At 54.0% G+C, this 23,945-nt stretch overlaps 8 protein-coding genes across 8 annotated transcripts; 2 read left to right on the forward strand and 6 right to left on the reverse strand.

The window, feature by feature from the left end:
- Positions 1–581: 581 nt before the first annotated feature.
- C7974DRAFT_402162 (uncharacterized protein) lies at positions 582–2,010 on the reverse strand. Its single transcript, XM_046142667.1, has one exon. The coding sequence runs from the start codon at positions 1,934–1,936 to the stop codon at positions 692–694; it is 1,245 nt and encodes a 414-aa protein (XP_045993446.1). The 5' UTR covers positions 1,937–2,010; the 3' UTR covers positions 582–691.
- Positions 2,011–4,076: 2,066 nt separating this feature from the next.
- C7974DRAFT_442436 (major facilitator superfamily domain-containing protein) lies at positions 4,077–6,602 on the reverse strand. Its single transcript, XM_046145404.1, has 3 exons — positions 5,682–6,602; positions 4,525–5,621; positions 4,077–4,477 (listed from the first exon to the last, which is right to left on the reverse strand). Exons 1-3 carry the CDS (start codon positions 6,347–6,349, stop codon positions 4,335–4,337), a joined length of 1,908 nt encoding a protein of 635 aa, XP_045993447.1. The 5' UTR covers positions 6,350–6,602; the 3' UTR covers positions 4,077–4,334.
- Positions 6,603–6,932: 330 nt separating this feature from the next.
- C7974DRAFT_465801 (major facilitator superfamily domain-containing protein) lies at positions 6,933–9,461 on the reverse strand. The gene is made up of 3 exons (XM_046146305.1): positions 7,924–9,461; positions 7,613–7,860; positions 6,933–7,557 (listed from the first exon to the last, which is right to left on the reverse strand). The coding sequence occupies exons 1-3, from the start codon at positions 9,033–9,035 to the stop codon at positions 7,262–7,264; spliced, it is 1,656 nt and encodes a 551-aa protein (XP_045993448.1). The 5' UTR covers positions 9,036–9,461; the 3' UTR covers positions 6,933–7,261.
- Positions 9,462–10,150: 689 nt separating this feature from the next.
- On the reverse strand, positions 10,151–11,111 carry C7974DRAFT_475070 (Chloroperoxidase; the record flags this gene model as incomplete). Its single annotated transcript, XM_046146626.1, has 2 exons — positions 10,151–10,610; positions 10,668–11,111. 2 exons carry the CDS (start codon positions 11,109–11,111, stop codon positions 10,311–10,313), a joined length of 744 nt encoding a protein of 247 aa, XP_045993449.1. The 3' UTR covers positions 10,151–10,310.
- A 620-nt stretch (positions 11,112–11,731) lies between these two features.
- Positions 11,732–13,609, reverse strand: C7974DRAFT_318290 (Pyoverdine/dityrosine biosynthesis protein-domain-containing protein; the record flags this gene model as incomplete). The annotated part of the gene is made up of 2 exons (XM_046138648.1): positions 11,732–13,239; positions 13,285–13,609. The coding sequence occupies 2 exons, from the start codon at positions 13,607–13,609 to the stop codon at positions 11,732–11,734; spliced, it is 1,833 nt and encodes a 610-aa protein (XP_045993450.1).
- A 741-nt stretch (positions 13,610–14,350) lies between these two features.
- On the forward strand, positions 14,351–15,966 carry C7974DRAFT_48764 (major facilitator superfamily domain-containing protein). The gene is made up of 2 exons (XM_046146729.1): positions 14,351–14,394; positions 14,443–15,966. The coding sequence occupies exon 2, from the start codon at positions 14,498–14,500 to the stop codon at positions 15,776–15,778; it is 1,281 nt and encodes a 426-aa protein (XP_045993451.1). The 5' UTR covers positions 14,351–14,394; positions 14,443–14,497; the 3' UTR covers positions 15,779–15,966.
- A 332-nt stretch (positions 15,967–16,298) lies between these two features.
- C7974DRAFT_442442 (FAD binding domain-containing protein) lies at positions 16,299–18,861 on the forward strand. Its single transcript, XM_046145405.1, has 5 exons — positions 16,299–16,791; positions 16,848–17,063; positions 17,117–17,537; positions 17,589–17,725; positions 17,774–18,861. The coding sequence occupies exons 1-5, from the start codon at positions 16,692–16,694 to the stop codon at positions 18,562–18,564; spliced, it is 1,665 nt and encodes a 554-aa protein (XP_045993452.1). The 5' UTR covers positions 16,299–16,691; the 3' UTR covers positions 18,565–18,861.
- Position 18,862: 1 nt separating this feature from the next.
- C7974DRAFT_48747 (histidine phosphatase superfamily-domain-containing protein) lies at positions 18,863–23,890 on the reverse strand (the record flags this gene model as incomplete). The annotated part of the gene is made up of 3 exons (XM_046146728.1): positions 18,863–19,448; positions 19,553–23,387; positions 23,435–23,890. Coding segments are annotated over 3 exons (4,520 nt in total), but the record flags the coding sequence as incomplete, so codon positions are not given.
- Positions 23,891–23,945: the final 55 nt, after the last annotated feature.

A 23,945-nucleotide genomic window follows, 5' to 3' on the forward strand; every position in this document is an offset into this window, starting at 1 on the left:
GGAGAACTGGAGCTTCAGGCTGCCGTAGTCAGATATTGTGGAACAGTTCCCGCTGCTGTAACACCCAGCGCACCGTTGGAAGGATATGCTGTAGTACAAACGCGAACGGGATAGTGTTCGACCATGTCCAGAAGTTGCGATCCGGAAGTTTGGCTGGTGAAATATGTCATCGGAGTTGTTGCCCTCGCATATCCAGTCAGTGTGCAGTGATGTGGTTTACCCCTCGCTTACCTACCGTGGCCACACATCAACACGAAGCACGAATATAGCAGCGGCTTCATCCACTTCAACGAAGGCAATGGCATAGCTGTGCTATTCTTAACTTTGTGATGGGCGAACTTGATCGCCAAACAGTGGTAAGCTATTGGCGCGCTACAGCGGATGGCGTCAGCGCGCGTCGCACTCAGCTGTGGCTGGCGCTGTAAACGAGACCCACAGAAACGTCTAGAATTAGCGAGTGGAGCGCACGATGTCACTGCGGGGTGATCAGGAGATGTGAAGCCGTGGTAGCCGTGGGCCAGAACGATCAGGCAGCAGGATAGGAGACAAGGGATGTCACGATGCACTGTAAAGATGATGAGTAGTGTGTGAGAACTTGATTGTTTGACTATCTAACCACCAGCCCTTGGTGTGCAGCTTGCCAAAACGTGATCCAGGAGATGTACCAAGCCTCGAAGATGTTGATACATGATCATAACTCCTTGTAACGCCGTGTCGGACCACACCCAACCTGTTCCCTTGCCGTCTTCCATGATTGTACACCGGTACGCCGACCTAATTGTCTAAGCCTACAAGACCTCATCATTCGTGATCTTCGGACGCCATCGAGAGACCCAGTCTCGCTCTTCTCATTACCAGGCCTGATGACGTTCTCGAAGCTAGTTGTCTGCTGCGAGAGCCTCGTCGCAACCGAAAGGTGCGCCAGAGGCACTCTGCATGTCAGAGAACTTTGCATCAAAACTGTCAGGAAGGCCTGAGTAGTCTGAAGTTGAGCCTGTGCCAAAGAAGGCTGATCCAAAGAAATCATCATTGTGAGCCAGGCTAACATTGGATTCCACTGAAAGAGAGTTTCCAGAGAACTGATCGAAGTCGAAGAGGTCTTCGACGACAATCGGCTTTGAATCGACTGAATGTACAGGTTGAAGAGAGAAAGGTAGGCAAGGATCGCCGCCATTGGGGAGGCCTTGCCCGAATCCGACTGACACTGCAGGTCGCACAACATCGCAGCAGGATATTGTGTCAAGTCGAATTCGGGGGCGGCCTCGAATGATGAGGCTGGCGTCTCAGGCTGGCAGGACGAGTCTCTTGGAGAGTCCATCGAGTCCATTGAGATGGGGGAGAAGGGTGGTGCCGTCAGGGTTTGCGAGGGGTTCATTGTCTCGGTTGTCTCGGTGAAACTGAAGGTCAGGTCGGTTGTCTCGGCCTGCTCACCAGGGTATTTTTGGTGCCAGTAGCTCAGTTCGGCCTCCAGCTGGTCAACTCTGGCAGCCTTCGCGCGAAGTTGAGACATCTCGCACTCGAGGGCGTCCTTCTGTTGTTGGAGGTGCTCAGTCTCCTGGCGCTTGCGCTCCCGGGAGTTGTGGGCAGCGAGACGGTTGCGCTTTACGCGCTCAATCCGCCGCTGCTCCTTCTCATCCTCGGTCTTGGCCCGCTTGCGAGGTGGTAGGCTGGTCTTGGGTTCCGGGAGTACTTGACCCCATGATTTCCTCTTCTTGACCGGCTTGCCTTCTGTTGTCGAGGGAGCGGGGGTGTGTGTGGAGGGTTCCGATGAATACATCGATGATGGTGATGGTGATGGTGTTGTGTATGGGACCTGGAGGTCTTCCATTTTGATGGTGGTGGGCACGGAATCTGTGTGCGGGGGGGTGAGGGGACCAGAGGCCATCATAGCTGGCGTGGTCATGGCCTCAGAAAAAAAAGTTGTGGAATCCATCATCCCCGTGATGTCAGAAGTTGTCGATGCGCCTTAGTGGACTGCATCTGGAGGGGTGGAGTTGGGTTCAATAAGACTGAAGGGGCTGGAGAACTGGACAACTGGCCTCACGGGCTGGCTTTATCTAAGAGGCAGCTGCGCCCCTGCAGATTACGCTTGGCCTGATCTGGCGGGTGCCGAGCGCTCCACGCCCCGCCCAGATTAGCGGCACTAATGGCCCAATACCGCACCACTCAGCGACCACGCCCTTGGTCCCCTACTCAGCTCGCGACCCACCCGTTTCACTACCGTACGCTTCGGATTCCGCCCGTTCCCCAGAGGGCAAGTCAGGGACTGTGCCAGGGGAGATGGTGCGTCGAGACCACAATGTGCCTCACGTCTTGCCTTCATTCCTCTGCTGCGGTGCGTGTCAAAGCCCCTCGCTTGCGTACATTCGGACGCGTTTCATTTCGCTGGGTGGGCTCTCCAGAGAAGGGCTCATCTCAGCTTCAAACGGATGCGAAGCGCAGCTGCAGTTAGCCCTGAGTCTCGTTGTGACCCACTGTAGCACTGCAGCACTGAGTGGCGATACGAAACAGCGCTGTGTCGTAAGATGTCGTCAGCTTCCGAATCAAGCGCCTCGGACCCTCTCGACCAACTCCCCCTTTTAGTCTTGTGTACAGTCACGATGGGTCCTAACTACTGCTGCCTCCAGCTCACCACCGCTCACGGCCATGTCGCAAGCGCGAGCAAGTCTAAAGGACCTTCTCGAAACATCTGCACCCCTTAGTTTAATCTATTCCTACGGCGCACTAAGCCCATTTACCCGCAGAACCTCAATATCCCCGCATACAATAGCAATATATTTCGATTCCGTTATTACAGCCATCGGCACACAGTAATCTGGGGTAAATATTTGCCGTTTAAAGCACGAGGACAAGAGTATAGAATTACCCAGCGCCGGGAAGTTGTACCATCACCTGCTCACTGGAGGCCATTTGGAACATTCGATCGGTGCCCGGACGCCACCCTCGTTTGGCTTTGATGAACAACGCACACCGAGTCGTGTATCTGGTGGAAGCGGGACGGTCGGTACCCGGTGGGTCCGCGGTCGTTGACATCCACAGCCCGCGACAGGTACACAATTAACCCGACGAACACTAGGTCTGGAAATACTTCTGCCTGAAGCCAAGCATAAACTCTCGAGATATGCGATAACCACAGCCTGGAAAGAAGATTGACCTAGATGACGCAGGATCCGTAACTTCCGGCCGCTGTCTCACACGTGTTTCTTTGTCAGTTTCTCAACTTTACCCTGCATTCGCTGCGGTCGTCAGCGTTTCACAAGGCAGCAGAATACCGACCAATCAGGTTGCCCGGAATAGGGCTGCCTGCACGTTCTCCTCGACATCCACCCTCCTTTAACGTCGACAGACGCTAATATCACGACACCATCATGATACGAGCGACAATTCAATAGTTTGTGATTAAAGAATTTCAAAACGGATTGCAGCTGCCTGCTCGATGCTGCGAGAGACACTGTGTTCTCAGTACATACGTCGGAGCCTACAGTCGCGGTCCTTCAGGAAGAGTTGAGCCATTTTTCGCCCCTGGACAACGGGGAGACGGGAATCTTTGCGTACCTGCAGTAACGTTGATCCAACTACTCGCCCTCTGCATCATCCACAGGTGTCTAGAATCGCCTCACCGGATCAGCGTTCAACAAGAACAACGCTTGACCGCCATTTGATTTCACCGAACGAGACGCTCGACCTCGACAGCGAAGAGCAAAGATACAGCATGAGATGTGTAACAACTGTGGCAATCGCGGGTAAGTACCTAAGACATGTACCCTCAAACTGTGCCTACAGTTATTTGGGATTCGGCCGCCAGAATTGACGAACATGGTATGTACCCCCAAATTTAGTCCCCACTCAAAAAACAGGGCCGCTTAGTCAGCCTCCTCAACCTTTGAGCATAGAGCCCAAGAAGAAGTTATACGCAAAGAACTTGACTTGACAGCAAGTAATTTAAGTGTTTAATATTTTTATAGGGGACTCCGACAAAGTTGTACGGACTCTCGCTCGCCAATTGTTGTTACAGTCGGAGCTTAACGTTTTCAGACGAAAATAACAATCTCAAGCTCGAGACAAGCTCAATTGCTCCCTCGTCTAACGCCATCAACAGACAGACTTTTCGAAGAGTTTTTATACTACAGGACACGCGGCTGTACAGTCATCCTGCGGTTCGCTATCCAACGCTCTAATCAAGCAAGCTTTGCACCACCTGACTCTATAGCATTATCAGGTAACAAGCAGGCCCAAGGCTGACGATACAATCCTTCAGACACGAGGCTGAAACCACAACTCCATGGCTACGAGGCTAAGAATTGCATGTTGCCGTGAGCTTAGAGCTCCGAATATCACGTCTCTTTGCGATAGATATTCTTGATCTTTACCCATGTACCGGTCTTGTCAGTCGATTGGACCCTTTGCTCGACTTGCACAAGCTGACCATCGACGCCTTTGTTTGTGACAGCATTCTGCTGTTTTCCAAGGTAGTAATCTGAGGAATTGTTAGCAGAAGTAACGCAAATATGCTTGCAAACTTACCAGGCATGCAGAGCGAGAACACTACAGGCAGAATGTTCAGAACCACAGCCACCAAGAACAGTATACCATTGACGCGAGTATATGCTCGGACAGCACCCTTTCTGATCGGATCGTCCCAGGTGTATTCTGCCCGAAGTTTCCTGATGCTACCGTAGATGGTCTTCAGGGTTTTCTCGGGCACGTCGGGCATCTCTTCGCGCATGTACGGTAGCATCTTGTCTTGCCATATAGATCCAGCGATGGTAGATCCGACAGACGATGCAAGTGTACTCCACAGCGCGATGATTGCGATGGCTGAAGACAAGTCTTCGTGTGGCACTGAAGCCTGGGAACCAACTCGAGCACCGATGACAGTGAAAGCACCGCAACCCAGCAATAGCTGGGACACAACAAGTGTAGCTGTATCTTGGGTGCTGCGAGTATCAGCTGTCATCAGAATACCATTTCCGACAAGTCTGAGAACAGCGCCAAGCACCATGAGGGTTTTGTATCGGTGAGAGATGCGGTGGATAATGCCGCCGAGTGGACCGAAGAGGCAAAGTACCAGTGTAGTGATGTTGAGAAACGTGTTCCAGGCATAGTTCGACCAGTTCTTGATGATGTACATGTACGATGAGAAGTAAGTAGCGCGTGTAGAGCTTGCCATCTGGCCAGCGACGTCGACAATCAAGGCGCAAATGAAAGCCTTGTTTCTGAAGATGCGACGGGTCATGATAGGTTTGGGTGCAATCATGATTTCGAAAGCTGCAAACAAGCCCAGAATTATGAAGCCAACGACGAGCATAGCTACCATGGAGGGGTTACTCCAACCTCCCTTAGCTGTCTTTGCAAGGTTGAAAGAAAGCAAGACAAGGGCAAAACCAAAGCCGAGGAGAACGAGACCAGCAAGATCGATTTCGATGATACTGCGCCAGGCAAGGTTGAGGTAGTCCTTGCCGGTGTGAACCTTGATGCCCTCTCTACGAGCCATACCAGCCTCACCGAAGCTGATGGCACCGAGCTTGTCTGCGCGTCTTTGGACTCCGTAAAGTGTTAAGATTGCAGGTATCAGAAGAACTGGCATCATGATCGCAAACATACCAAGACCCCAACGCCAGCTGTAGAGCAGGTTCACTGTCAGCTTGTGACTCCAATACGTTCAGTTGAGTAATACATACTTATCTGGAATCATGGCGTCTGCGATGAATCCGTTGATGAACACAGTGATAATAAATGGACTGCTTAGCAGCCCAGACCAAAAAGCGCGCCATTCCAAAGGCGTAAGATCCGCCACGATGGTATCGCCCAGCAGATCTAAGCCTGACTTTCCAAACGCTGTGAACGATATGCCAATAACATAAGCAGCGATGTCATTGCAGGTCGCTGCAACCACGAATCCAATGACATAGAAGATCAGAACAATCAAATAGCATGTTGGACGTGAGGTGATATCCGATAGCTTTCCGATAAAAGGCTTTGAGATGGCGCGAATGATGGAGGCTGCAGTGCTGACGGCGCTGATTTCGGCGTGGTGCCCTAAGGACGATGCGGCTATGACGGTGAACTGCGATGTAATGCCCTGATCGAGAGCATAGCCAAACATCGTCAGACCAATCGAGGCGGCGAGGACGTAGAGCAGCAGACGCCCAGCCGTGCCAGAGTGATACAGAACATGACTAAAGCGCTCGACTTTCTTGACACCGGGAGTGTCGGATTCAAGAGGGGGCTTGCGAAAATCGTCAACAGCTCTGCCGCTTGCTTGAACAGTCGCACTACTTTTCTCTTGGCTGGTAATCGGATCGGATGGGGAAGTGTCTTCGTGCGAGGTAGGATGCTTGGAAGCCATCTTGTCGTCTGCGTCTCTCACTCTGTCAAGGTCGGTACTGCTTCGTTAACAAATTGAAGAGCTTATCCTGATCAAGGCTTGACAAGCAATGAGTGCGGCCCTTTTAAGTTCCAAGACAGCAGTCATTGAAGGATACTTGACCTCTTCGGAGCGTTCCCCTCCCGCCGTTCATCCTTTACTAGTCGCACGCCTGACTTCTTGGGAAGAAATATTCACTCCTGTTGGTCGAAATCAATACCGACGACAAATCGCGACCATCTCTTCCATCTGATTAGATCAAACCGTGGTCTCGGCTGTCGATCGGCCCCGCTCATACGAGCGCCGGTGTTGCTCAGTCATCTTATCTGACAATCTTTTTCGCAAGATTGAATGTCATCGGAAGCACTTACTGAATCTGGTTGTTGATAGAGCGTAGCGGTTGCTGATATTTGCTAATTGCGGCTGCAGCCGTACACAGTGTTCGTGTGATTGTTCGATGTGGCGTCGAGTGAGAATAAGAAAGTTTTATAGAATAGTCTCATGTATGGGAATTTCGTCCAGGTAGGGCAAAGTAGCGTAGTCCCAACGGATACTGTACTAATGACGGACGCACCGAGGAAACATGCTTGGATTTAACTATCGTACTGGTGTCACGTATCGACGCTGACTTCGTCTGCATTATACTCATCTAGCATCTTGATCCACTAACCGTCGCATTACGGGTGGAATTGTATAGTCTGATCGTTTTGTGTTAGAAAGATTAGATCGAGTCTCGGACTGCAGCAGATTTCCCTTAACGATGGATTCCGTTCTGAATACACGTCTGCCCTCTTCGCATAATTGCCCCGTTCGTTGGCCTTACTTGACGTATAGCGACTCAGAACCCTCGCAGCTTGGCTCACAGGGGCTATCGTTTGGGACTTAGACACATATCTAGTCGTTCTTCTTACCAATAAAGCCGCCGTGTCTGAGTCCAAACGCGCTTACCGTAACGACAACCACTGTCCCAGCGAAGATTGTCCAAAAGGCTGCCCGGTAACCTTTCATCAACGCGTCTTCCTCTCGCTCGAAGGTTGAACGATCGGTGATGCTCGCAGCGATAGCCGCGGTGACGGCCAGGCCAACAGAGTTTCCGAACTGGCTGACTTCATTGAACACACCTCCGGCAAGTGATTGTACCTCTGGAGGGAACGCATCCGAGATGACGAGGTTCGATACCGTAAATAAGACTGGTTGTCAATTAGTGCCATTGACAGTGGTCAGAGACAGGGGTGCCTCAAATACCGTCTGGGTTGACTGGTGATAGGAACAGCGCCCAAAAGGGTGCAAGCCAGTAGTTCTCGCCAACATCCACTGTAGCCATCAATGGCGGTGCGATCATAGTGATCAAAGCAGAGATCACAGCCAAGTACTGTATTCTGACTCGCGAAACGAGATATGCAGTCACAATGTTGACTGCAATCCCCATCACGACGTGAGGAAGGAAGCGGATAGAGCTTTGTAAGGCGGAGACACCCTCGACTTGCTGGAAACTAAACAAGCTTGGTTAGTAATGTAGACATCTTAGATGCGCGCTTTGTACTGTTAGAACATACTATAGCGTTGTGAAGTATTCGACACCGTTGAGAGATGCCCAACAAAAGAAGACTGCAATGCACACGGTTGTGAAGGAAGCTTGACTCCAGAGACGATTAGGTATAAGAGCTGGCTTGCCTCGCGTAGTCTGGTGATGCATCCAGAACGGAAATGAGCCTAGGAGGAGCAGTGATACCACTAAGATAGCGATTGAAGGACCGCTCCGGATGCTGGTATACGAAGAAGATGTAGTTGCCAGGACGTAAAACAACAGACCAAGGCCGACGCTCATTATGACAGCTCCGAGCCAGTCTATGTCCTCGAGCAGCTGACGCGCCACTTTCTTGTCCGAGGTGCGGCGAAGCGAGGGCAAAGACCAGATCGCCGCAGTAGAAAGACAAAAGCTGATGACCGCCATCATATAGTATGCCCATCTCCAACCAACAGTATCTGTGAAGATGCCGCCCAACACCAAGCCCAGAGCGTAGCCTAGCGGTTGGCCCATCCCATTCATGGCAAATGCCGTATTGCGCCACTTGCCTTTTGGGAAAGTGTTCGTGATAAGACTGACAGCCGTTGGTAGGCACATAGATATGGCGACACCTTGGAATGCTCGGAACAATATCAGCTGAATGCCAGTTTGCGCAAATCCTATGGCAAGTGTGAATGCAGTATAAAGAAACCCTCCTGTGACCCAAACTAGCTTTGTGCCTATTATATCTGCGGTAGCACCAAATATGAGCAATAGACATCCTGCTGCCAAGGCATATACTGCGGCAGGCCAGAGGATGAGTCCTTGGGGAAGACCCAGGTCCTGAGCAATCCTGGGTAGAGCTGCGATAAGAATGCCAGACCCCATGGTATTTAAGAAACTGATTCCAGCCAAAGTTGCGATCTCTACGACAGACTGGAGCCGAGATACTTTGCGGGCAGGGCCAGGTGATGGCTCAACAGCCGAAGAACGACCACCATTAGCATTGACACCTTTTGCACCGACCGCAGCCGACGAAGTCTCACCAGCTTGCGTAGCTAGACGCTGCAATTCGATACTGATGCGCTCAGAGTCGGCGCCCTGCGAAGAGACCGCTCGATGAAAGATAGGATCATCTGTCTCCATTCCTCTGGTATGCATGATGAAAGACCTTTTTCGACAGGCAAAGGAGGCCGAAGCGTAAGGAGGCGAATGTCAGTTTGGTTCGAGGCCTGGCTGTGGCAACAAAGATTCACTACCGGTGAGATGAGAAGATAACTGCGTAAGGCACGTGGAGACGCGTAGGTAGGTAGCTGGCGAATTCAACTCCGCCCCAGAAGGTCAGATTCTGGGCGCGGAACGGAGTTGGCAACGGCTCTATCAAAGATGGCGAACAGGCGCGCAGGATCCTAAGCCGCTCGGGGAAAGCATCGAGCCGTTCCAACACGCAGCTAAGTGGTGGGTAGCGGAAGAGATGCAGGGGCGCTCTTTGTTCGTTTGGACGGATGAACGACGCGTCCGTGGTGATCGTCTGCTGACAGGGCCTTGGCGCGTCACCGAAATGACGTTGCGAGACGGGAAGGTAGAGGTACAGTGTCAAGCCGAGCCTGCAAGCCAGGCAGGTGGTAAACACAGTCGCGCAAACCCGCCAATTAGATGCTGCTTACATCACGTGCCGGTATGTGAGATCAAGCCATGTCCTACCGTGCCAGGACTTTGTCCTGCAACATCCTCCAACTTGTACAGGCATGGTTTCTTCCCAGTGATATTGGCGTTCGATCTGCTTCGGCCAGAACCAAGAAGATTATCGAGGCCTGGTTGAGCCGCTGGGCTCCGTCACTGGATTGGACGACTACCTATGCAAGAATTCAGTTTGGGCACGAAAGATTCACAGTCATTAGAGAGAAGGATGCAAAGCAGAGCAACGTTGTGAGTGCACTTCTTACCGGTTTGGCATTGATCATGGGATGCGGCGCTCTAGCTAGCATAGTCCAATTTTAGGACTTACATGGAGGGTGGACGGGCAGTTACCTCTTACATAGTCTCTCACCAGTAGAGATACATTACACGTCATATCTTGGCAGCTATACGAGCCTTATACTCAAAGAGTAATCTCTTTACTTTGATCTTTCTCCATCTGAATTTAGTTGACGCTAGGGTACAAAATCGGGTAAAAAACACCGCACTTTTAACGGGTAAATTACACAGAAGAAAGTCCGTCAAAAACACCGCAGGGGTGGTGTTGTATTTTACCCGTTCACGCGGTGTGTGGAAGTGAAGGTAATATCGTATTTTCGCGCGGCCCTATCATACAGTCTCGAACATCCCTTGGCTCAACGATCATATCTAGATAACGTGGCTGCACGCGCCCTCGTCGACACGGGGATGATCAGGCCAATCCCGTGTACTACTCGTGACCATCTGCGTAAAATGTCTCTATTCTGTTTCCAAGACATCCCAAAGAGCAGAAATGTTCCCTGCAAGAAGTTGATTTCGAGGTAGGGTCAGCTCAATAGCAGATGGTTGCCACCCAAGCTCTAGCGGTAATCTCTCTTTTTCGATCCAGTATCGAATGAGTGTTAAGTTGCCATCCCCGGTGACGGTGTTTCCAAACGTTGACAACATAAGCCCATACTGGAGCAACGCGGGTGTCCTAGCAAACGTCCCATTGAATGTGGGATTGTACTTCTCTCCGTATGCGTAGCGGTCTTTGAGTTCTTTTGCAGCAGCTGCAATCTTTACCCAATTATTAGCGGCTCTGCACATGTGCCGAAAGTACTCATTTATACATACGTCTACAATCTCAATATTTCCCCAACTCTTTAGTGTCCTTTTCCAAGTCGCCTTATTGAAGTGGCCGTTGCCACCAAAGTACGCATCCTTCCTCGTCAGACTTGCATCATGCTCCACCGCTTGAGGAAAATGTTGATTTAAGTCGCTCAGATGAAACGTTGAGGTATTGCCTGTAGTTGAAGTCTTAAGGGCCGGAAGTCCTATTACTAGCATTGTTTCGTACGTCATGTTGTATCCCAACAGAACTGCCCTACCAGCTGTTGCAAGATCAATGTCCCGGCCAGAACGAGGAAGTAGACCATGGTTGGCAGCTGCGTTCAGTGCTGGGCACGGCGAGCGTAGATCTCCACGCCCTGGTGGATGAAAGGGGTATTCGACTTCTGTAAGGAGTGCGGCGGCGCTATGAGCAATTAGGCCCGAGATAAGAAGAGGAAAAGTCCGCATTGTGTGTTCACTGTCTGCCCTATGTGTTATCTTAGATTGGGAGACCTCTACGCTTTTAAACTATTCTTCTTGCGAGCCAGATTCCCCCTTTTGTTCTGCTCTCCACTTCTCTCAATAAAAGAAGGGCCGCTCTATCAGCAATATGGGTACCCATCTTCTATTGAGATGTCTCAGAATCGCCGAGTTACTCTTACGACTCGGTTATTGCGTCCGGAATCCTACATGCGCACCTACCGCCAAAATTCGCTACAACTTCTGCAGACTCGTGAGTCAAACAATTCCATCATACGACGCCGCTGATAAGGACTGGAAGTGAGTAAGAAGTATTGAATCTCTCTCATCTTGAACAGATAGAGAGGATGTTTGATAACAACAAAAGGGTAACTGCAGCGGTCAGAACGCGAAAGAGATAAGCCATAATTATAAGGCAACAAGTGACACATAGCTCGACGGGTATTCAGAGGAAGATGCCAAGATACAATTTTATGATAACGAACTAGGAAATAGAGAACCCCATTCACTGCGTCGTGAACGCCTCTTACTGTTACTTCCGGATTTACTCAAACGACGTAGCAGCCCTTAAACACAGATAGATACATTAGATAAAACTAGATGAAAGCTCAATCAAAATGGATGCGCCACAGCTCTCGGTCAACACCAGCCTGGAACGAGCTTCTCGTGTGCAGCATCGAGATGTTGTCGTTGACGATTAGATCGCCTTCGAGCCACGAGTGCCAATAGCATACTCTACGGTCATGCAACAACGATTCCAGCACATCACACACGCTCTCGTCGCCATTCTCAATGACCACTTCTGTTGGGTCGAATCGTGTCTTCTCCTGAGGCCACCGCTCGTGAAACTTCAGGCAAGGTCGGCCAGTAGAAGGATGAGTTACGACAAGCGGCATGCCATCAATGATGGACTGATCGAAAGAGCGCGTCTTGACAGACCAAGTCAAAGACTTGAGATGTTCCAGTGGTTTGTCCATTGGAAGATGGTCGAAAAGAAGTTTTGAGCTTGAGAACAGCGTATATCCGGTGTTCTTTGGGCTTGGTGTGACGGCAGCAAAGTACTGGAATCGCGGAGGGTTCGGGACAAGGTACTCGCTGCCATCGTCCCGGGTCCGCTTCTCAGTCTTGAACAAGCCGTCGAAGTGAAAGGGCATCCACTCTTGACTTAGCACATTGTTGAGGCCCTGACCTTCAGCTCCACGATCTTTGACTTCGAGAACAAGCCCAAATTTCCACGGTGTAGGTACACCCATTTCGTACGATTTTGCAACATATGCGTCTCGGTTCTTCGTCTGGGCGAAGCCCCTCAGGATGACAGGCGAGTTGGCTTCTGCCAGCTGTCGTACTTTCTGACCATCCACATCTTGGATAGATAGGCGTTTAGACTTTTCAGACGGTCTGATCATGATCCCACATGGATACATTGGTTCGAATGTCACAGGAGCTGGGCAGTCCCATTGATAAAAGTCTGAACGTTCGCGGAAGTAGCTGGGCCTTCCATTCTCAGACACGAGCTCCATGTTTGTGTCCTCTTCGAAAGATTGACGCTGTCCTGCTAGCACCGTGCCATCGACCTTGATCGCGATAGTGCTATGCCATGGCGTTAATACCTTCTCGACCGGCAAGACGTTGATCGAAATCTTGTCCTCGCCCGTGCTTGGATGAATGGAGAGTCGGACATGGTCAGAGTAGTTCTCACGGACTGCTCGGGCGAAAGCCTCTCCACGTTTCAGCATGCTCTTCGCGATGGTTTCTACGCCTCTTTTGAAAGCGCTCTTCGTCCGCTCCGGACCAATTGGATAAGTGTCGGCAAGGTCCAATGCCAGGAACTTCAGGTATCCACAGTATGTCAAACGCTTGTTCTCGTCGTTGTTGACGTAAGACTCGTTGGTGATGGCATCCCAGTTGATGGTACCATAGCGTTGCATCAACGCAAGGCGAATCGAAGGTGCAGTCGCCGCATATGTCATTTCGTCAACATCATCGCGTAGAGATGCGATACCAAGCAGATCTTTCAGTCTCGCAAACTCGATGTGTGTGTAACCCTTTGTCTTGGTAAGTTGACGTAGCGACTGGCCGTAGGTCCAGACAGTTTGATCGGATACACCCAGAAGATCTGAAACATCAGCAGCCAAACAACAAACGGTGGCAGTTAACATACCATTGTAGACCAAACCGTCCGATACAATAGTCAGTACCGCGCCAGGGGAGTAAATGTCTTCGATTGCAGCGCACAGGCCGTTCAAGTGCGCCAGTGCTATATCTTCAGCCTTGTCTGGAAGCGTTCCCAGGACCTTGACGCTGCTATTTGGGCTCTTGAAAGGGAAAGCTGGCAGGACCATTCGAACTGTCTCATTGTTCTTCACTGACCGATAGATGAGGCCAAGGAACTTGAGCGCTCCCTCATCACCACGGTTTGGAGAATTTTTAGGGATAGGTGATTTGTAGCGTAGGATGACATCGAGAATCCGTTGGGACGTTTCCATAGTGTCCGCTTGAGGGTGATATGGAGCACGATCCTCCGCACTGCTCGTACCGAACAATAGAGGCATGTTTGCAACGATCGTCTAAGGTGGAGATCAAAAGAGTAGTCGCGAGGACCTCACTTGAGTCTTTGTGGTGTTCGGTTGCCCAGTATGTGCAACATCCTGTGCCTTTATGGACTGCTAAAAAACCTCCACGAGTACCATTCCTTCATTCCGATATGCCACGAGCTTTGGCTGGCCTTGTTGGGGTGTGATCACCGTGCGACAGCCTCCACCCCGAGGTTCTCTATGCAATCTGGCTAGGCGTTATCATCCTTGGAAGTAACCCTGGGCGTTCCACTTGCCACAACGGAGGATCCGTCACCTCATCAAGACCCGAGTAGAACTATACCCGACTAGTCTCAAATAGTATGTCGCCGAGAATTATGCCAAGACCGGTAAACAAGCATGAAGCCAACCTTCCCGATGCATGCCCACAACCGTTGCATGGGCATATGTCATGCCTCGTGTGGTCCTTGCATCCGTCGGGATGATCCGATCGCGTCAGTGGCGATTCGACTTATGTTGTGCAGTACGCAATGTCCTCACACGGCCTCATTCCGCTTTGCTTACCCATTCAGCCGCATCTGTGTGACCACCTGAAAGCCTTGTAAAGATTTTGACCCAGCACAATTCGCTTGCGGACCTTCCTAGTTTCATGTGGTCTTTTGCGTGATCCAATCGTGTAACAGCTGAGAAGTCTGACCGACTAGACACTCAGTCCAGATAGTCCACCGTTTTGTTCGGTTCGCCTGACCCATTCGTTCAAGAAACTACGGAAGCTGAGAGAACAGCCTCAGAAGTCGCTCTGCACACAGATTTGGACAAAATGACGTCGCGACTCATACCATGGACTCAAGTCGTTGCGGGCTTCTTTCTCATGTTCAATTCCTGGTCAGTACGTCAGAAATTGAGATGCACTCAGCTAATTTGCAAAGGGGTCTCATAAACGCTTTTGGGGCTTTCCAGGAGTACTACGGCTCATTCACACCGGCGCTTTCGACACCATCCTCAATCTCATGGATTGGTTCCCTCCAAACGTTCCTGTTGCTGGCCTGTGGCTCTGCGACCGGATCCTTCGTTGACAGAGGTCACGCGCGACTGATGTCTCTCATCGGTGGTGCGCTCATCACGCTTGGCTTGCTATTCACGTCGTTCAGTGGAGAGTTCACGGACGCGAGGCGCCCTGTGTACTACCAAGTGCTGCTCTCGCAAGGCATCCTCTCGGGCCTTGGTATGAGCTTGCTGCTCGTTCCGTCTACGGCAATCGTCCCCACGTACTTCACGGAAAATCGTGCTTTCGCGGTTGGCATTGCCAACACTGGCGCATCGCTCGGTGGAATCGTGTATCCAATCCTTGCGCGGCGCCTCCTTACCACTGTGGGCTTCAGCTGGGCTATGCGAGCAACAGCACTTGTTGTGCTCGTCACGACCGGCGTTGGATGTCTACTCGTTCGTCAGCGGTCTGATTTGACAAAGAGTCCCGCCAAACGCACTCTTTACCAGTTCGGCTGCTTGAAAGACTACGAATATGCTCTCTTCGTCGCAGGTATTTTCTTCACATTTGCAGGCATCTATATCCCATACTTCTACATCAGCGCCTGGGTACAGGATACGGAGTTCCCACTGCATGGTATGAGCGCCTACTACCTTATCAGCATTATGAACGCTGGTGGACTGTTCGGTCGAATAATTCCCAACTTTGTTGCCGATAAGTTCATCTCCGGTCCGGTACTCACTCAAGCACTAGCGGCAATCGCTTGTGGGGCTCTAGCAGCAGGGTGGACATACATCAAGACGTCTCTCGCTGGCCTGATCGTTTGGGTCGTCGCATATGGCTTCGTCAGCGGAAGTGTCATTAGCCTCATTCCAGCCAGTGCGGCGACCCTGACTCGAGACATGAGCACACTTGGGGGGAGGATCGGAGTTTTGTTTGCAGGCAACGCAATTGCAAGCTTGATTGGAAACCCAGTTGCTGGTGCTATTCAGCGACAGACTGACTCCGGCTGGAGAGGTCTTGCAAGCTATTCCGCGGTTTTCAACGTTGTCAGTGGCTGTTTCCTGGCAGCTTGTTGGACATTGAACGTTCGTCGCAAGAGGAAGTCGGAACGGGCCGATGTCGAGAAGTAACTTTTTAGCGCAATAGGACCGATTTGAATGACTCTCGTTCTTGTCTGGCGATGGTGGTGTGCGGTGGGGGAGGAAGACGGCAGTTGCGACGGGTGTGTTGGGTGTGCCGAGGCAAGCGCGAGATTTCGGCACTTCGGCCTCTGCACCTTCATCACCAACTTCGATACAGTAGTGTAGGCAAGCAAGAACCTGCACTCGATCTTCATGATAACCTTGACCCTATGTGAACGCCACATACGCCACATTTCGGCCCGCACCGTATTCCCCACGCATTCGTATTGGCACATTGCGAATCTCCGCATCGAGCATGTATCCCGATGACTCAATTTACCTGTATTGAAGGAGCCATCCGCCTCCTAGACAGGCTATCGATGCTGAACCATCAGATCTCCGCCTGTGCTTCCTGATGCTGTCCTATCGCCGGTGAGCTATGTCATCCGCCAAGAACATGCGTACGACCTACCTTTTGTGGCCTGCAATCATACAGGCGACTCGAGCGACCTGCTCTTCTCAGACCACCAAACAATGCCGGTGTTTCATTTACGGCATTTCTGTAGCACCGTATCAAGTTCTCGACCTTATCCGGTGTTACATACCTAGACGCTTACCTGAAAAGCGCGTGACTCGGGTCTTGGACACAAGGTATGGGTTGACAAGCAACGGGTAAGGATCTGGTAAGCAACGTTCAAGACCCTAGTAGGCCACGGAAATGCTCCGTAGTAGCATCGGAGTGTTATTATGCATGTGGATTTTTGTACGTGGGTCCAGAAATGCAAGATCAAAGAACGCAGGGTCGGATTCGTAGACGATCTCGGGAAGTATATTGGACAATACTTGACCACACTGCATGAACTCTGTACGAAAAACGTCGCAAACGTAATTCAAACTACTACATCACACTCGACTATCGATCATGGCTATTCCCGAGGGCTTCAGCAACGGCGTTCATGCTGATGAGCATCATACAGACTCCACCAAGCCCGTCGAAGATGTCGACCTAGTCATTGTAGGAGGTAAGCCATCTTTTGCGGATTAACAACATTAAATTATCACATATTGACTTCTGCAGCGGGACCGACAGGCCTACTATCGGCTTTGCTCGCGCGACAACTCGGCCTCAGTGTTTGTATTCTAGACGCGAAGCAAGGCCCTCTCGAAGTTGGTGGTGCAGACGCTATCACTGCTCGCACACAGCAGTATCTGGAAGTAGCTAGCAATGCTGAGCAAGGCCACAAAGATGCAGGTATTCTCGGAGAGCTCCTAAAAGAAGGCGTAAAATGCAATAGTAAGTCAGCCGTCAATGGTGCTTAGGACTATCTTGCTAACAGTCTCGGACAGCAAGCACAACCTACGCAGATGGAGAATTTACAAGCCGGCAGAGCAAGTGGTGGAACGGCATTCCCCACACCTTCTACAACAACCTCCTCATGATCGGCCAGCCGTACATTGAACGCCATTTCGTGTCTCACATCGACACACCTATCCACTACGACGAGCCGGCGCTCACCTTCTCTCACACAACTTCCCCGCTCAGCGTCACGGTACAAACGGCGAAACGCACAGTACACGCAAAGTACTGTCTTGCGGCCGATGGAGCCCGCAGCTTCCTCAGAAACAAGCTCAACATCGGCTGGGAGGGCACAAAGCCAAACATGGTGTGGGCCGTGCTGGACTGCTGGATCGACACCACGTTCCCTGTGACCAGAGAGATTGTGACACTTCAAGTAGATGGCGAGTCGAGGATGGCATGGATCCCACGGTAAGCTCCACGTCCCAATGGCTCAAATGGTGACTTACAAATTCGACGCAGTGAGCGTGGCATGCAGCGATTCTACGTGCTGCTCGACGGCGAGATCACGCAGGAGAAGACTGAGGCATCGATCCGAAGGCACATGGCCCCCCACCCCGTCGAATTCACGCACGTCGAATGGTTCAGCAAATTCGAAAGTCAGTACCGAAATCCCACTCATCACGCACAATCCTAACAGCCAACAGTCAAAGAACGCGTGGCATCCACTTTCCTCCACCCCACCCCCGAAGGACCCTACATCCTCGCCGGCGACGCAGCACACGTGCACTCAGTCAACGGCGGACAGGGCATGAACACCGGCCTCTCCGACGCCTTCAACCTGATCTGGCGCCTCTACTTCACGCTGCGCCGCCCGTCTCTCCCCGCCGCGACCGCGCACGCACTCATCTCGAGCTACGACACCGAGCGCCGCGAAACAGCCAAGGGCGTCATCGACGTCGCCGCACAGCTCGTCCGCAGCACCCTCGCCGACGCCAAGGGCTACGTCGAGCTGATCGAGAAGAACGCCGGCTTCATCACCGGCATGGGCGTGCAGTACGCCGACGTCGCGTCCCCGCTGGTCCGCGCCTCGCGCCGCGCCGTCTGGACCGCGGGCCATCGCGCGCCCGACCTGTGGCTCGCGGACCCCTGCTCCGGACACGCCCGCCGCCTGTACCAGACGCTGACGTACGGGCGCTATCTGCTGGTCGTCGTGGGCGCGCCGCGGGCCCGCGTCGCCGTCGCGGCGCCCGCGTTCGTGACGCTGCTCAGACTCGCCGGGTTGAAGGCGCGGCGCGTGGGCGCGCAGCTGCGGGCCGAGGACGCGGTGGAGGAGGAGACGCACGCCGAAGCGTATGGGTGCTCGTGGGTCAAGAGCGGGGACGAGTATGCGGTGCTGGTGCGGCCGGACTGCTACGTTGAGTTTGTGGGGGCCGTGGGCGAGGTGCTGGGATATGTGCAGGAGCGACTACCCGGGCTCGTCACGCTCGAAGGGTGATTTCCCGCGACTGAATGGAGTCTGTCCGTTTTGCGCGCAGTTCTGCGCAGTGCTGCACCCGAGCACGTCCGGCCAGCTACTTGGCGCTTTGTAGAATATAGTACTTTGTTATCGCAGGTAATACACCGAAGAACGTCTAACACATAATCCTGTCCAATCGTATCCACTCTGATTAGGAAGCGGTGCTGGATCAAGCTTGGCAGCTGCTTGCTACTCGAGGGGAGTCACGCAGCTAATACACCGAAGAACATCTAACACATAATCCTGTTCAAGCGTATCCACTCCGATATGAAAGTGGTGCTGCATCCACCTCAGCAGCTAGTCACATGTGCCTGGATGCAGTAGCCTCACTTCTCGCTGTGCTGTGCATCACACATTCCGCTAATCTTGCAAGACACCATAAAAACTAGCGTACAACACAAGCATCCACCCCCCGTTCTACCCGGTAGGCTAAAAATTCAAGCGTGGCTTAGTCTATAACGAATCTATGTACCATCTCACACCATTGTCTCGCGACGCAGAACCATGTAGAACCACACCGTACCCATGCCCGTGCCCGTCTAGCCTTGCAAAAACAAACTCCCGGGTGAACCTTCTACCATGTCTGCAAACGCCCCGTACCGGCCTGTGCACGCCATCTCGCCGTCCAGCGAGCCTACACTTGGGGCACGTCCTTGCTAGTCTCCGCCCTACGCTCCTCGCTCCTTCCACGCTCGGCCGTTTCAGGATCGACATTTTCCTTCTTGGCAGCAGTGGTTCCCACACCATTTCCAAGTCCATTTCCGATTCCGTTTCCGTTTCCGTTCCCGGCGCCGTTGGAGCGGCGTTCAAACGCTTCTTTCTCGGAGAGATCGATGGCGACGAAAGATTTGGGGAGCTTGACGCTTGGCGGGGTCAGCAGAGTGCAGCAGAGCACGGATGCGCGGCGATAAACAGATAGGAAGGGGAGGGAAGGAGATGGCCAAAAGGGGAACAGAGGGAAACATACGTGTGAAATTTGGCCCGAAGCGTCTCAAGCACCTCCTTCCAGTCCTGGTGCGCGGTAAGACCGCGGCGCGGGGAGAAGCCTATCATGTGGCGCGAGTCGAGCTGGACGTCGAGCGGAGCGAAGGCGTGGCAGCCCGGCGACAGGGTAATTCGGATGCTATAGTTGAATGTGTGGGGGTTATCGTCTGTGCTTGCATTTTCCGACTCGTACAGCTCGAAGTTGATCTGGGAGAGATAGTCGAGCTCGGGGATGGCATTGCGCTCGATCTTGGTCTTGATGCCGCCCTCGAGGATACAGTTGAGCAGCGTGTAGATGTGGGACTCCTTGGTGAAGTAAAAGAAGCACTTGGGCGTATCCGAGGCTTGCAGTTCTTCGAGGTCGCCGACGATTTCCTTGAGTAGGGGCAGTGAGGTCAGCAGGCCAATCTCCAGCTTCTCTTCCGATTCGATGCCGTATTCTTGTGGACCAATGTAGTCGAACAGGACCTTGCATAGATGATACATCTCACGGAGCTTCACCAGACGCGCGTCCATCTGCGCCTTGGACGCAGCATTGCCCATGCCGGTGTAGAGCTTGAAGTATGACTCGTTGACGTAGGACGGTGGAGCAGCAGGCTTCAAGGCGACCTCCGACGGGCGTCTGAACCCCATGCGGCGGGCAATGCTGCCACGTTCGTGGTGCTTCTCGGAGCCTTCCTTTGCCTCTGGCTCCTCTGACGTCTTCGGCTTAACGCTGTCCACGATTGCATATTCGTCGATGAAAGTGTCGTCTGGCGTGAAGACCCACTCGAGGAACGGCCGGTTGTGAAGGGCGTCGAATTTCATAGTGTCGTAGAGCTCAGAGATCTTGCTAGGATCGACCTTATCGGCATCCTTGAATTCCTTGAAGAGCTTCTCCCAGCGCTCCTTGAACAACTCCGGGCCCTCGTTGCAGCACCATCGCGACTGGATGTGGTTGACGTTGGTGTACTTGGACTGTCCTGGAGTACCGTCGGCAGCCGGTGGTGAATTGAGAGCGTTGAGCGACGAGATGGCTTCAGACTCAATCTTCTTGAAGTTGTGGTTCATCACACGCTGGTGGAACTTCATCAGAGCCACGACCTGTCGAACAACAATGTATGGCTCTGCAACGTCCTTGGGCCATGCAAACTGCGGTGGCGCCTTGTCGCCAGCGCGCAGCAGCGTCTTGAGCCTCTTCTTGACCTTGTCCATAACATCCTTTGCGGCGTTCGAGTCGTCCAACAAGTCCTTGCGAACGTGGATCTGCTCTGCAGGATATTGATCCTTCTCGAGGAACGAGGCTCCGAAGATCTGCGCACTCGTGGTGACTCTGCGCTCTGAGCTGCTGAAGATGTGCACCTCATCGAGGACATCACGGTTCATCAGGAGAAGATCGTTTCGCAAGTTGGCACCCATATCCTGAGTCTGGTGGCGGGCTGAGTGAGTCGGCTCGCCTCCCCATTTGATGATCAACTGCAGCTTGTCAAGCACCATGTTGTTGTCCTGCGCGGTGATGCGGGACAGGGTCACGCCAGACATGGAGTCACTCCTGTTCTTCAGGCGCTCGGGATCGTTCTCGTTGCTGCTTTCATTACCGGCGTCCCGGAGGACACTGGATGTCGAGCCTTGTCGTTGCCTTTCGGGAGACTCTTCCGGCAGCGACTCGCCTGGCAACAGCTCGTCCTTCCTCCTCTTTCGGAACATGGGCTTGATCTGCACCTTTGTGCCCGGCCAGGGGCCCTTCTTCTGGAGATAGAGCTGTAGCTCGCGCAGCTTTTTCGGATCCTCGAGCTTCTCATCAAGGGCGACCTTGACTGCATCGCTGACGCTCTGCAATGCCGGCTCGCCAATCAACAGCACCTCGGCCTGGTGTCCCTTGAGCAGATCCACAAACGGCTGCGCGTGGAACGTGTACTTGAACTTCTGCTTCGGTGTACGGTCGGCGTGCCGGATGACAGACACAACACCCTTGAGTTTCCACTGCGCTTTCGAGGCCGGCGGGGGCACGGGAATCTGGGCGTCTTCGGACATGGATCTCTCTGGCTCCTCGAGGGCGTATTCATCGTCGCGCACGGCAGGCGGAGGCAAGAGATCTGGCTCGGAGGCTGGGGCAGGCGGTATGGTGCCGACTGTGGGAGGGCTGAAGACGGCCGTGGGATCGGGCTTCTCGAAACTGGGACTAGCTGCAATGGGGGTGGTACTTAGCGAGGTCTCAGGAGAAGAAGGCATAGTGCTAGCCTGCCGCATGTGGGGGAGATGGTGGTGGCGGTGGTGATCCCCCATTCTTGACATACTAGGACTCTTGAACAACCCCTTCAACGCCTGGCGGTGGCTTGAAATACTCTTTCTCGAATCGGCCTTGTCGGATCCTCCCTGGGCATCGACGGCGGCGCTCTGGGCGGCATCCTTGCGCTGCTTGCGTGCGATTTCGCCCAGGAACATGTCGCGCAGGATGTTTGCTGCCTTGTCGTAGTAGTCGCCGTTGTCTTTGACGAAGCTCCAGCCGTTGACGTCGATGACGTAGCTCTGGTCGCCGGCGCGCAGCAGGTCGAAGCCGCACACGCGCTGGCCGAAGCCCTCGGAGATCCTGGCGGCCATGGCAGCCTCTGTTTCACTGAGCTTGGTCACATAACGAACTTCCTTACCGCTGGGATTGCGCTTAACAAGGCCGTCGACGACGGGCGACTTCCTCGTCTCGGCGTGGCAGAACTGCGGGCCGACGGTGTAGGCCTTGACGTCCTCGGCGTTCTCGACCTGCAGAAACTGCTCGTAGATGTAGCTGGACTCGGGCTCGGTGATGGAGCGCGGGGTGAGCAGGCTGTCGTCCTTTTCGGAGCTCTTGTTGTTGATCTTGCGGAACAGGCGGCGGCCGCCGCCGCCGTCCTTGCTGTGGAAGTAGATGTGGATGTTGTGGTCCTCGCCGCTGACGGGCTTCTCGACAAAGGGCTTGGTCAGGGTCTGGCCGTCGACGAAGATGGTGTCGCCCTCGTCCATCAGGTCGATCTTCTTGGGCGGGGCCAGGCCGCCGCCAGTGCCATCACTGGCGCCAGACAGGGTGACGCCGGTGCGCTCGGCCAGCTGGCGGGCAAACTCGGGCGAGGGCAGCTTGGGGCCGCCGTCGCGGTTGACCTCGATGCGCTTCGGGGTGGGGACGTTGAGCTTGTCGAGGATGGACAGGCACAGGCGGCGGTCCCACAGCACCTGCTGCATGGGCAGGTCGTTGACGCAGAAGGGCTTGCGCAGGCGCACGTAGGCAATGGCCTTGTCCAGCGGGAAGCCGTCGGAGAAGAAGGAGATCAGGAAGTCGCACACGGGCCAGTTGGCAACGTCCTCGTCCAGGATGATCTTGTCGCCGAAGATCTTGACGTCGAAGTCGTCGACCAGCTTGCCGAAGATGTTGCGGGCGGGCTTGCTGCGGGCCTTGCTCTCCAGGGCGCACACGCCGATGATGCCCTTGGTGGGCTTCTTGGGCTCGCGCATGTTGATGCTGGCGGGGCTGCTGCTGGCGGCGGTGCTGCCGCTGACGCGGCGGTGGGTGGTGCGCGAGCGCGAGCGGCGCGGGACGGCGTTGGCGGCATTGGGCGCGGCATTGGGCGCGGCATTGGGTGCTGCATTGGGTGCTGCATTGGCGGGGGAGGTGCTGAGCGGCGAGGCAGCGGCGGCGGCGGTGGCGGCGGCAGCAGCAGACGGGTCGACGGGGAAGAGCAGTTGGGTCGGCGACAGCTTGGGGCCCAGCGAGCCGTGCTGGCTGTGGGTAGTCACGGACAGGGTGTTCGTGGCGGTGGTGCCGGCGCCGGCGGCGCTGGCGGTGCTGTGGGGGTCGGACGACATTTTGGCTGCGGGCGAGGTCAGCGGGGGATGCAGGGCGGGCGGGCGGACGCACCGTCGGGTTCGCTGCCCACGATCGAACTGCGTGCGCTCCACGAGTGGCCGCGGGAGTTGGCGTAGAGGGCCGAGCCGATGCTGTACAGCGACGAGAACGACATCCGCTTTTCCGCGTCGACGTCAGACCTCCTAGCCCCCGACAAGCCCGCTAGGGGCGTTGCGTCGGCGTCCCTGTCCTCCTCGTCGATCGCAGAGCCGCCCATGCTGCTGCGGCCAAAGTAGTCCCTGAGGCTGTCCGACGCCCGCGACGGCCGTCGCGCTGTCAGTCCCGCCGGCCGCATGGGCGCGAGCGCGGCCGACCCCAGCGGGCTCAGCTTGACCTCGATGCTCTCGGTGCCGGCCTGCGGCTCGCTGGCCCGCGCCTTGCGCCCGCTGGACGGCTGCCAGGAGGCCGTCGCCGGCGCCGTCGTGCTCTCGGTCGACGCCGTGCGCGACAGTGGGTGGTGGTCCATGGGGTGAGGCTGCGGGCCGCGCTGGGGGACGGGCAGGACAGTCTATCACGGCCCAGC

Source organism: Boeremia exigua, assembly GCF_020726555.1.
Source record: "Boeremia exigua strain MPI-SDFR-AT-0100 chromosome Unknown C7974scaffold_11, whole genome shotgun sequence".
Taxonomy (NCBI): Eukaryota; Fungi; Ascomycota; class Dothideomycetes; order Pleosporales; family Didymellaceae; genus Boeremia; species Boeremia exigua.